We start from the raw sequence: 12786 nt of genomic DNA on the forward strand, positions 1-12786 counted from the left end.
TTTGGTTTGGGCCATCTTTGGACACAAGTCTTCTTAGCATTGCCACTCCCACCATAAAAAGGCAGGAAAAGGAAGTATGGGTCACCCCAAACATTGCCTTAGGGAACAAAGTAATTCAAAACAGCTCTGGAACTGAGATTGCGTAGAGCTGAGTCAATGGGCGATGCCAGCATTGTAGCCTTACAGCCCTTGCTTAACTCAACGTACACCCCATTCCAAATTACTCCCAGGTACATTTCTCTAAGAATAAGGGCCACGTGCTTGGTGCATATGATTCCATCTGACGACTGTACATCGAGCAGCTGATTTAATCGGTTGTCAGCGAGGTTCAGTTTCTGAAGGTTGATCAGTCCCCAAGGGATAATGGATGGAAGGCAAGTCAGATGATTAGCAGAGAGGTCGAGCTCCGTTATTTGGTGGGAAAGATCTATCAGCCAGTCAAAATCCACCCAAGGAAGCCTGAGCTTTGACCAGTTCACAGAAAGACCCTGAAGATAAAGAGACGAGGGACATTTAATGGGGACCATCAACAATTCTGACTGAAAAGCAGATGAGAGTGACTTTCAGAGAGAAAATGAAACAAGAAAACCACAGAATGGCTGAACCTGAATGCTCACTTCTCACAACATATTCAGACTACAGCTGGATCTTCTGTAGCAGACGTTGATGCTTAAGGATGCATCTCAAGTTGCAAAACTTCAACTAGCTGCCTTTTCTTTTCCACCCACTACATTGCAATACACTGATTTTTTAAAAGCTCTCTGGGTTTACAAATGCTAACCCAGTAACATACAGCCTATTTTTCTTCTCAGTTTACTCATAGTACTAAACCATAATGTGAATTCTTAAAAATTCAGCTTAGTGTGTTAGGTGAAATCAGTTTCCAAACCTTGGTTTACAGCTTAGCATATCTCCTGTCCATAGTATGTATGTATGCATGTACTGATTTGATATTTGATAATCTTTGATTTTAGCCTGCCATCATCAATAGATTCTTGAAGGGTAATAATCAGGAATTAATGATTAATGATCCACACTATAATAATCACAAATAAGCAACTATATGAAAATAACCTCATAGTAAATAAAATATCATAAAATTATAAAAATAATTATATATTATATATTTATTTATCTCAGTAAATATAAAATCAAAAGGCAGAAAACACAGGGAGAAAACAATAAAGAAGTAATAAGGTGCATTCAAGATTCAGCGAAGCACAGTGTCATGTCCCCCGTTGCAAGGCCTATGGGCATCACAACAGGAAACATGCACACTAGATAAAAGGAAAGGATAAACATAATCCTTAGATCACCCAGGCGTACACTAAACACCCATCGAAAGACAGGAAGACCAACGCACCATTTCCCCGGGGACACATTCACACATCCCACACAATAATAGCGCCCATAAAACAGAATTTAACATCTAAACAAAGATCGAGGAAATACCTTCCCATTTTCCCAGGGGAAGCATCTGGCCTTGGCTAAAGGGGGGAGAAGCACAACGTCCGCCAGCAAAGTATAAACAGGGCAACCTGTCACCCCATAAGCATTCCCGTCTTTCGCTCTGTATGCATTCCGTTTCAATAAAGCCAGAAATCCTTAGACCCTCTAAGTGAGTCTGTGTTTTATTTGAAGCGTGGCTGCCCTGACACACAGTGGCTGTTCGCATCTGTGTATTTAAACTTTTGAACTTTACAAATAATTAGTATGTATTAATACAATTTTAATAGATAACAGTTACAATAGTTAAACAATTTCTCCCCCCAGCATGACTTACTGGTTTTGCCTGGACATTCCTGGTTAAAGGGACTGGTTCAATGAAATGTTTGCAAAGAAGACGTTTGCTTGCATTGGGACAATCCATTAGGGTGTAGGAACAAAAGAACGAACCATTCTCCAGCAAGAAGGCAGCGACATCATCATGCTCTGGCAAAAGGGCAGAAGCTATGTCAGCATTCCCAATTAAAATACCCGTTTTCCAAGACTTTTTTTAAAAATGAAAAACTGAGGACTTGCATTTTGAAGTTACTCAGTTCTGAAAGGCATTCCTTAAAACAAGGATACAAGTAGTCCTCGTTTAGTGACCACGATTGGGACTGGCCACTTGGTCGTTAAGCGAAGCAGCAGTAGCTAAGTGAAACTGCGACTGTGCTTATTATCGCACTTCATCTTTTCTTTGCTTTAAACACTGAGAAGGTCATAAATGTGAGGATTGGTCATGAAGTTGCTTTTTCATCATCGTCATAACTGCAAATGGTCACAAGAAGGCAGTCTACCTGTATATCTAGTACAGCCTCATTCTCCAAGTTGAGACCCAGCCCAGACCCTCGAGAGCGGCCACCAAACTGTAACTGTTGATATTGACTAACAACCAAATGAGCAAAATAATACAGTGAATAACCCTATCAATTGTTTTAATATAAATGCAGTTGATTCAATTTTCTCACTACATATCTATCCTGCTTTTTTGGTGAAGCACACAGAGGTCAGTCTCCCCTCATTTTACTCTAAGAGCAAGCCCATAAAGCAGGCTGGGCTGAGGGATTGTGACTAAGGTTTTGAGACGAGCTCTCTTTGGCTTTAAGCTTATAACTTAAACACCATACCATGTGGGCTCTCATGCCCCAATTATTCCTTTTTCTACCATACTCTCTTTTGGGAAAGCAGCCCCTGACCACCCAATGAAGGGAAAAAATGGCTCAGGAAGAACAACCAGCACACACCTGCTTGCATGGCAGCATAAAGTGGCAGTCGAAGGAGGACTGGAAACTCATTCTTTCTGACGGCGTAGCTATCAGGATCGGCTCTGTATGCCAGGACTAAGAGCTTAACCACCTCCAGGTGGCCTTGCTGACAAGCCACCGCCAGCATCCAGTTCAGGAGTTGCGAGACATTCGTTGCACCTTTTAAAACAAGCATTCATGGACTTGTATTATAACCACACCCAGCAAAGACAACATGGGTAGGGTTGCAAGAAAATTAAGAGCAGGCCACAAATGGCTTTTGGAAATCCCCCATCCAATTTCTGCTGTTGCATTTTAAATTGCGTCCTTTCTTTTATGCACGTTGTACTTCATCGTTGGGTTTTATGAGGTTTTCTTTTTACATTCCTAGTCCTGGGCCCAAACAGAAGATCTATCCATGCAATTTTGCAGGCACAGAAATAGGGTAGACCATTTCTCCAAAATGTTCTGGGATTCTCCAATAATTTCTCAAGGATGGAACTCCTTCTTAGCAGTGATAGGAGCACCATTCCTGAAAATGCCCCCGGGAAGAGTTCCTCATCACGACATCTTCCCTTGGGAATCCAATGGAAGTCCAAGAAGCTACTGGTTGTCAGAGAGAAAGTTCTCCAGTGAAAGACAGGACATTCACATGTACACTCTTTGACCAAGTCAAATCTATATGTGTGCATACATGCTACACACCATATACAAAAATCTCTTTCAAATTTTCTCCTTTGAAAGACATTTCAAAGGCAAAATTCTCTTTCATCAGGTAGAATGAAAACCAATAGAAAAAGATGTAGGAAAAAATGCTTTGCCCAGCATTAAAAAATATGTGACAAAAGCCAAGTGGGCTGAAAAACAAGGTCTACAAATAACAAGTCAGCTAATGGTGCTATCACATTACATCACAAGATCACATGATTACATGACTGTGAGATCAATTTTCCCAGTCTGTTGCCTTCTAATACTGGCTGGAGGTGATTTGGATTGAAAGTCTAGCACCTCCTGAAAGGCATGGGATTGTGAAAGTAAGCTTAATATGTGATTTATTTTGCCTGTCTTTGCAGGACTGCCAGTTGACAATATCACAGTTTGATTTCCTGATTCCCTACCAAGAATTGCTGTTTCAACCTTCAAAACCAAATGTGAAACCAAATATGATTTTCCTGTACAAATTATTTTGAGGTGGCTGGGAATTCTGAAAGGCGTTAGGTAGACATTTTTATTTTAAAAATAAGTACTTTTCAGTGAGAAACAAGCCTCTCTTGAAAATCTTGAGGATTTTCCTTTTTTCCTGCTCATCAACCATGGAGTTTGGAATCCAGAAAATCTAATTTTCAAAAATGAAAAAGTGTCTAGCTTTTGACCTTACTAAAACATATGTCAGGTACAAATTTTTCCAAGGAGCCCAGGGATTTATTTATTTATTTAATTTTCTATCCTGCCTTTATTGTTTTTATAAATAACTCAAGGCAGGGAACATATCTAATACTCCTTCCTCCTATTTTGGCCACAACAACAACCCTGTGAGGTGAGTTGGGCTGAGAGAGAGGGACTGGCCCAAGGTCACCCAGCCGGCTTTCAGGCCTAAGGCGGGACTAGAACTCTCCTGCTATGCCTGATTGGCTCTTGGGCTGAGAGGGAGGGACTGGCCCAAGGTCACCCAGCCGGCTTTCATGCCTAAGGCGGGACTAGAACTCTCCTACCACGCCTGATTGGCTCTTGGGCTGAGAGGGAGGGACTGGCCCAAGGTCACCCAGCCGGCTTTCATGCCTAAGGCAAGACTAGAACTCAGTCTCCTGGTTTCTAGACCAGCACCTTAACCACTAGACCAAACTGGCTCTCCAGTTTGCAGATGAGTTATCATTTGCAATACAGATCTTCCCTATTTGTCACTAACTTATTCATAAACAACCTGCCTTTTAGAGCAAATTCACAAAAGGGAGATTATTTTAAAAGTGTTAAAGAGGAAACTATAGAACATACTAGAACTCCTTCAAACATACAGTTTGAAGGAGTTCATTAAAATGTCTACTTAAAGATTATGGAAGAACATGACAAAAACGATTTCAGAGAGTAGATGTCACCATTAAAAAGATGCTGGGAGCCTTAAAGTTTGGCTAGACAGCAGTGTCTGTGGATAATCGTACAATCTAAGCAAGCTTCTATGAATATAACAGTTCATCCCTTAATGTAGCCTTTCTCAGCTTTTTGACCTTGGAGGATCCCTCAATATTTTTCAGGCCTCAGGCAACCTCTGCACTTTCAGGCTCAAATATAGGCCAGAGCTTCCAAAATTATTGTATTTGTTTCATGTATAGGCCTGTATATACGCATTAACAGTGTTCTTAAACTAAAAATAAAGAATGAAACCTACCTCTTTAATGTGAAGTTGCCCAAATTTGACATAAGTTTTTAAATAAATCATGATCTCCCAGGGACCCCCTAGTGACCTCTTGTGGAACCCGAGGGTGCCAAGGAACCCTGGTTGAGAAGCCCTGCCTTAATGGGACCACCCTTTCCAGGGCTTCAATTTCAGCAAATCAATGAAATCAAGAACAGAATACTGTAAGACAATGTATTGGACGAAGCAAGAGATGTATGGAAGAAGCAGAAGGGATGGAAACTCAACTTACCAAGAAAAGAATCTAGCAATTCTTGTGCTACATCCTTATGTCCAAAATATGCAGCTGCCACCGCTGGGTTATCATCGCTGGGTTCAAGGGACACGGTCACGCCTGCTTCTTTTAGCAAGTATCTCACTGCCTGCAGGTCCCCATAGGTGGCTGAAAGGCTCAAGAGTGGTCCCTGATTTGAGAAAGGGAAGCATAAAGAAAATGTTCAGTGTTTAGGCCAGGGGTCCTCAAACTCTTCAGCTCCTCGACCCCTTCATGAAGCTTCAGTTCGTTCACCAACCCCCTAATATTTATTATATGAAAATAATTTAATAAATACTACTTTAACTAATAGTATGTTAATAATAATATTAACTGTGGTAATAATAGTACTACTAATAATAATAGCAACGATGACCTCATGGATAATCCCATTGACCCTTGGGGGTTGATATTGACCACTTTGGGGAACCCTGGTTTAGATAATCATGTGCCCCAAGTATCCAATTTTTAATCCCAGATTCTCCTAGGAGTGGGTAGAACTGACTTTTTTTTAATTTTGGGGACTTGGGAGAGAGTTTAAGGGGAGATATAAATGTCTTAAGCCTTACGGAGGATTAGGACACTCATGTTGCCTCTAAAAATGCAAAAAAGGTCCAAAAATGTTGGCTTCATCCACTCTGGGGATGTCACATCATCACCAGCACTAGCAGAGATACCTCCAATTTTACCTCCAGGTGCAAAGAACAGCTTCCAAGGTCAAAATAAACTGGTCATTACTGATCTAAAGACACTGGTATACCTATTTTATTTTCACTTGATACATGTAAATACTATTTGCCTAAGGTGGTAAACAAATATATTTCATTGCCTTTCATCCTCTGCCCAAGAATTGTACAATATGTTTATCTTATTCTTAGCAGATATATGGCTGAGAAAGCCCTGTCCAATATACCCACTTGGTTTTACAAAACTCATTTTAGGGGGGAAAAAATGAAGAAACACCATGAGCAACCACGTCTCCCAGCCACTGATTCTGTCTCCCCCTCCCCACAAGTGCTTTGTGTACTTGTCAAAATCCAAGAGTCTACAAAATGGTATGGAATAAGGAAAAAGTCCTAATGTACAGGTTCATTTGACCTCATCATCCTGAGACTCTCGGGGGCAAGACGTAGTTTCCTTCATTCTCTTTAGTAAAGATGCCACAACTCCTCTGCCCTCACCTTCTCTTCTTGGGAGAGGCCCCTCTGGCTTGCTGCTTTGACCAGTTGTAGAGCGGCCTCAAAGTCTCTGCTTTGATACAGACTCTGAATGGTCTCGGTCACAGAGGACTGGCCAATGGAGAAAGACTCTGTTGTGGACTGTTGGCCACCCATGTCCAGCATATCTGCACGCAAAGGGTAAAAGGGAGACTGGTGTTCTACCTTTTAACAGGAATGACAATAAAACAGACGATAGGTAAGAACAGATAAGTAGAGTAACAAGTAAAACAATCTAAACCTGCTGAATGTGAGTTAGCAATTGTGTTAAATAAATCAATAGGGTGATGCTTCCTTTGTCCAGCTTGACTACATCCAGTAGTTTTCACAGCAACAATAGGGAAATAGTTTGCCATTTCCTTTTTCTGGGATATACTATGACTTCCTAATTTAGTTTATAGCCCTGGGATTTCCTAGTTGACTCCCATCTAAGTACTAACTGGATCTGACCCCACTTAGCTTCCAAGCCCAAACAAGGATGTCCAGGTGCTGCTGTATGCTGTAAAAGAAAAAAAAAAGTAGGTGATCCTTTGGTATAACCAAATGACAATGGCCCCGGGCAAAGAGTATGTTGCTTCACTTTGCAGGCATCATTCCTTTAGTTTGCATTTGCTAATTTTGCATTTTTAACTATTACAGGAATTAAAATTTCATTATTGCTGAAAATGTGGACACTTGCTTGCCCTTAAAACAAAAAATATAGTAGAGATAATCCTGCATAAAATGCATCTTTTCATGAAAATACATTTTATATTAGCAGAAGGCAAAGACTGCATATTAGGTAAGCTGCGTATAAAATGCATGTGACTTGAAAAAAAAGGTGCACAATAATATGTGCACATTTTTAGTTTGATGAAATGAACTTGACATAGTCACCAAAATGAGACACTAAGAGAATCAGAATTTAACAGGATTACCCATCTGGCTGGGCATTCTCTGAGTTGGATGTCACTACAGAATAGCTTTTCCAGTAGCCACTAAGTGGCTGATTCTTAAGCGTGAGCCCCTAAGGAATATTTCTATTGTTAACTGGCAGACTCAAGCCAATTTACTGTCAGTCCTTCCAGTTTTCAGCAGTTTCTAACAACTTTCCCCAAAAGAAATGATGTCACCACTGTTTTTTTAAAGAACAAGTAGTCAAGAAATATGCCTCCAACTAGCACGCGGTAGAGCAGCCATGAAGACCTTGGAAAAGATATTAAAATGCCATGATGTGTCTATACCTACAAAATCAGAATCGTGCAAACCATGGTATTCCCTGTGAAGTGAAAGTTGGACTTTGAATAAGCAGGATTGGAAGAGTATTGATGCTTTTGAACTTTGATGTTGAAGAAGACTTCTGAGAATACCATGGACAGCCAAGAAAACAAACCCATGGGTCATCGAACAAATCAACCCAGAGTTCTCACTCGAGGCACAAGTGACCAGGCTCAAATTATCCTACTTCAGACACATCATGAAAATATCCAGCTCTCTGGAGAAGGCTCTAATGCTGGGAAAGGTGGAAGGAAACAGAAGAAGAGGTCAATCAGCAGCAAGGTGGATGGACTCAGTTACAGTGGCGATGGTGCACCATTGGGAGTCTTGAAATAACAGGTTAGGGGTAGAATGTCATGGAGAAAACCTATCTATGTGGTCACTAGGAGTTGAAAACAACTTGATGGCACATAATCAATCAATCAATCAATTGCATACCCAGCTTTTTAAAAAGAAACTTTCAAACTGAATACTTTTGAGCACTTAACCTACATTTTACTATGAGAGTTAATACAATTTGCATGTCTGCCAACTTTCATTCTTCCTTCAATCAAACCAATCGGTATTAATCTGGCACATGAAAGGAAAGAGTGGAAAGTCCTTTCAACGCACTGCCTATGTATCTACATTTGAAATGAAAGGAACAAAACAACTTCCTTATATTTCTGCTAATGGTATTTTCCATGGGGTGATTCCTAGCAAAACAAAGGCACTGTGTCAGCCCTTCAGTGTAGGCAAGTTTGGGAAACAAGAGTCTCTAAGAGTCTTAGAAAGTACTTTAATGCAGTTAGGATATTTTAACAGAATCCCGAAAGCCTGTCAAAGCCCCTCCCTACTTCAACTTATATCTAACCCAATCAAGGTGGAGCTGTCTTGAGTTTTTCTCTCACACCTTCTAATCTCTCAGGACTGAGATTTGTTCCACATTCTCCTGAGGTTCCATCATACCCTGTGCTGTTTTCAAAATCAGGTAGCATCATGTTTGGTGGTTGAAGGCGACCATTGTTTCCTACCTCAAAATATATCCCTGTGATTGTTCTTAACATGCTGTATTTATATTTAGAGTTTACATTTACAGTATATTGTAAGTATTCATTACAACCAAAGTGATAATCCTATAGAAAGGACTTGGGAAAGATGAATTTAGCAAATCTATATCATCACTCACTAACCTTAGAGATTTCTCTGAGAGTGCTAATACCATCCAAATACAAATGATTCATTCAGTAATTATTATTTATTGCTGAGCAAACTCACTGATAATGGAATAAGAGTGAAAGTTCTCTCAACTGATTGATTGATTGAAGAACAGAAAGAAGACTGCAGGAATAAATGGGCAGTGCTTCTTAACAGGATATATCAAGAACAGGACCTCCCAAGGACCATTGTAACTTCACTACTTTTTTTTTTTAATTTGCTCACAAATGATCAGGAAACAAGGGGGCTAAATTTGTGGATGACAAAAAGGCATTGTAGAGCCAAAACAGTACGGAATATTGGAAAGTTTCAAAATGTCTGCAAATTGGGGGAAATGAGCAGGAAAATGGTAGCTGCAGTTTAATACAAGCAAATACAAAAGGATTCACATCTGGATCCTAAACATCTGATTCTGCACATACAATGGTGCAGCCTGAGCTGGAAATGTATAACCAATAATAGGACCTGAAAAGGTGATGCTTCACAAAAGGTTAGCTGAAAACTGTGATGTTGTTTAAATGGTTCACTCCACATTGGGAGCCAAACATGGGCAACTTCATATGAAAGAGGTAAGTTTTATTCTTCATTTTTAGTTTAAGAACACTGTTAATGCATATATACAGGCCTACCTATGAAACAAATAGAATAATTTTATAACTTCTGGCCTATATTTGAGCCTGAATGTGCAGGGGTTCCCCAAGGCCTGAAAAATATTTCCAGGGTTCCTCCAGGGTCAAAACGTTGAGAAAGGCTGGTATATACACATATTTGGAAGTCATCAGCCAAGAGTATACAACTTTTAGAGGTTGAATGCTACATGTTATCTCTGAACAGTATGAAGGGAAACAGCAGAGACTGGAAGAAAAAAGTGGATGAGTCTTGATCAAGCATTAAATTCAATTTAATTAAAATGCCATTAAATTAATTATACTTAATAGGATTATTCTCTTTATATTGATTAATTTCAAAGCTGCAGTTTGGTGGCAATTTTTGGAAGGACTCCCGGGGGCAGACCTAAGTCTTTTGGAAGCCACATGCAGTCCTAGGATTTCCAGTTGTGCATCCTTGCTGTGAGGTGATGCAATGTCCCACTCATTGACAAAAGGACAACTGCCATATAGGCATATCTCAAGAAGCTCCAAAGTAAAGCAGATCTACAGAAGTCAACAAATACCCTTGAAATCAGATAGCTCCAGCTATACATCAAGTCTTCTTCGTCAATTATTCAAAAGAGAGCTCAAGTCACTGAGACATTTGAGATGGCTTTGGGGATTTGCAAAGGCATCGATAATTTTTGCAGAGTAATTCTTAGGCTGTGGAGGGTGTTTGAAGTATGCACAGATAAAGGCAGGAGCTCTGAAATCCAGGCAGGCAAAAGCTGAAGGCTTGAGCTGAAGCCTGGCTTCAGCAACCAGCATGCTTCTATACCCAACACCTAGACAAAGTCACACCTGCTCTTCTTTGGCCCAAGAGAGGATTCCAAACAGCATCACTCTGCCTGTAATGCCCTTGACCTCATGTTAATGCAACTGAAGGTGCTGTTTCAGCTTTCTGCTGCCACCATTTGAGAACCATGGCCAAGAAAGAGTCCCACCAGAGGATGCTTGGCTGAGATCTCACACTTTGATAGTTTGGTTCTCTGCCAAAAAATTAATAGGAAATAATCCCTTCTCCTTCTCCTTCTCCTCCTCCCCTCCCCTCCCCTCCCCTCTTCTCCTGGTTCTTCGTGTGATCTCCCACTGAATACTGAACATGGCACTATCAAAGGGTTCATGAGAAACACATTGCCATGTGTTGCCCATCTGCAGTATTTTTAATTTATAATGAAACTCAACATTTGGAACAAATCATTGCTCTTTACTGTAGCTATACACTTCTATATACTTCCACCATTGAGGGCTTTTAGTACAACTAATAAAAAATGGAGAACCAAAACACAGTAAACCATGCATCTCGTCTCCTCTTCCCTCTGTTCAACTTTTTTTTAAAAAGTAAAAGTAAGAGGGTCCCCCGAGTGGGGGGGATGGGCGGTAATAAAAATATGATAATAAATAAATAAATAAATAAGTAAGTAAGTAAGTAAGTAAGAGGACCAGTCCAAAAAGTTAAAAATAAAAGTTGATGTCATCTGGACACCTGTCTCCACCCAGAAATTTCACACACAAGGCACAGTAACTGTACAGTGCAAGCCCCGCCTGGAAGCATCCAGCAAGAAGCACCCAACAGTGTTCAGATGCAACTTTTGAAACAATTTTGTCCCCTACGACATTATCCCATTTTGAAATCAAAGGCAAGTTTGTCCTGATTTCCATCTAATTTCTGCAGTATAAAACAACTGAGCAGCTACTGCATGAATCTAATCACATAAACAAAACCAAATCTGAAAATATTTGATGGTATTATGCAAACTTAAAGCACGTAGGAGTGAAATAAGTTTATTGCACATGTTAGTAAGCAGAGTAAGTAAGTAGATACTTTAAGTATGGTTTCAACAGACCACTGAATCTGTGTCTACTGGCCTCAGGAACGAATTACTATGTTTGTTGGCATCTTCTGCAAACTATTCTAATGCCAGTGTCACAAAACTTTTATGTTATTAGCACCAAAACAACAACTTTAGTATTGGGGGAAGGAAGCAAACAGCTTGATCTCTATAAAAGAGTTTAGACTTCCATAGCTTTTATCCCCGTACAAGGAATTTTAGCTCTGAAGATCCCTGACATACCTACTTTCACAATTTACAGCTTGATCTGACAACTTTACTACAGGGACAATTGATATTCTGGCATTTCCTGCAACTTGTAAATGAGGACTGAGTGCAGAAATTTGAGGGTAGGGAGCTCTTGACATAATTTGCATAAAATTATCACTGCATGCATAGGACTCACCTTCATGCCATTACTTGCAAGGATATCTCCAAACCTCTCACAGAAAACACAGCATTAGGTCCCTTTGGAACCCCTACAATCTGCCATTTCTAATATGAGCTCAGAAACTCTCAGGATTATTAACTTGACAAAGCCTGTCCGTGTCTCTACTGAGCTGTCTTAGCATCCTGCCACAAAAAGGGAACCTCCTTTGTCTGAAAGAATGAGAGAGTTTTCACTCTGATGGTAACAGACCTCCTCAACGTCCCTTAGGAGTGAAATGCGAGCTTCAGGATCATCAGATGGAAGCAGGATAACCAGTTTCAGACTGATTTCGTTTATCAAACCCCAGCATGATATCGGATTGAGTTTAAATACCATTTAGAAAGCTAATCTCCCCCCCCCCCGCTTTTATTTTTTAGACAATAAAAGAAAAAAATGGGAACCAAATAGGAAACACAGGCTATGTACAACAGAAAAGAACCCAAACAACTCTATACCTAACTCTGTTAATTTTACTGTACAGCTTTAAATGGAATGGATTGATCCACCCAGTGGTTTCAAAGAATGTACCATGCTTTGGATGAGATTGTTCCTATCCTTATGTGGGTCCTGGGACCATTGGCCTCTTTGCCCTGAGCATCTAGTCTCATGGCGTTTTATAAAATTTTTCAATGCGATGAGAAATCCAATAATAGGTCTCCATCTTCTGGTCTCCTTTGATACCTAGAACACCAATTCATGGAAGACAATTTTAATTCTCAGCTTTGTTTGGCTTCAACATCAGGGCAAAGCAAATCTGGGACATGCTTTGCTCTGCCTGACCATTCCTAAACTCTGAATCAGCCACCTCTAT

The 12786-nt window shown here is 40.2% G+C and overlaps 1 protein-coding gene across 1 annotated transcript in view; it reads right to left on the reverse strand.

The window, feature by feature from the left end:
- Positions 1 to 12786, reverse strand: part of LRRK1 (leucine rich repeat kinase 1) — a 68177-nt gene that overhangs the window by 48381 nt on the left and 7010 nt on the right. The window contains exons 2-6 of the mRNA XM_063314289.1: positions 6574 to 6737; positions 5372 to 5543; positions 2728 to 2909; positions 1784 to 1930; positions 262 to 488 (exon numbers count right to left, since the gene is read on the reverse strand). Coding sequence (XP_063170359.1) covers positions 262 to 488; positions 1784 to 1930; positions 2728 to 2909; positions 5372 to 5543; positions 6574 to 6737 — 892 coding nt within the window. The remainder of the gene's footprint in view (positions 1 to 261; positions 489 to 1783; positions 1931 to 2727; positions 2910 to 5371; positions 5544 to 6573; positions 6738 to 12786) is intronic.

The sequence above is a fragment of the Candoia aspera genome, chromosome 13 (assembly GCF_035149785.1).
Source record: "Candoia aspera isolate rCanAsp1 chromosome 13, rCanAsp1.hap2, whole genome shotgun sequence".
Lineage (NCBI taxonomy): Eukaryota > Metazoa > Chordata > Lepidosauria > Squamata > Boidae > Candoia > Candoia aspera.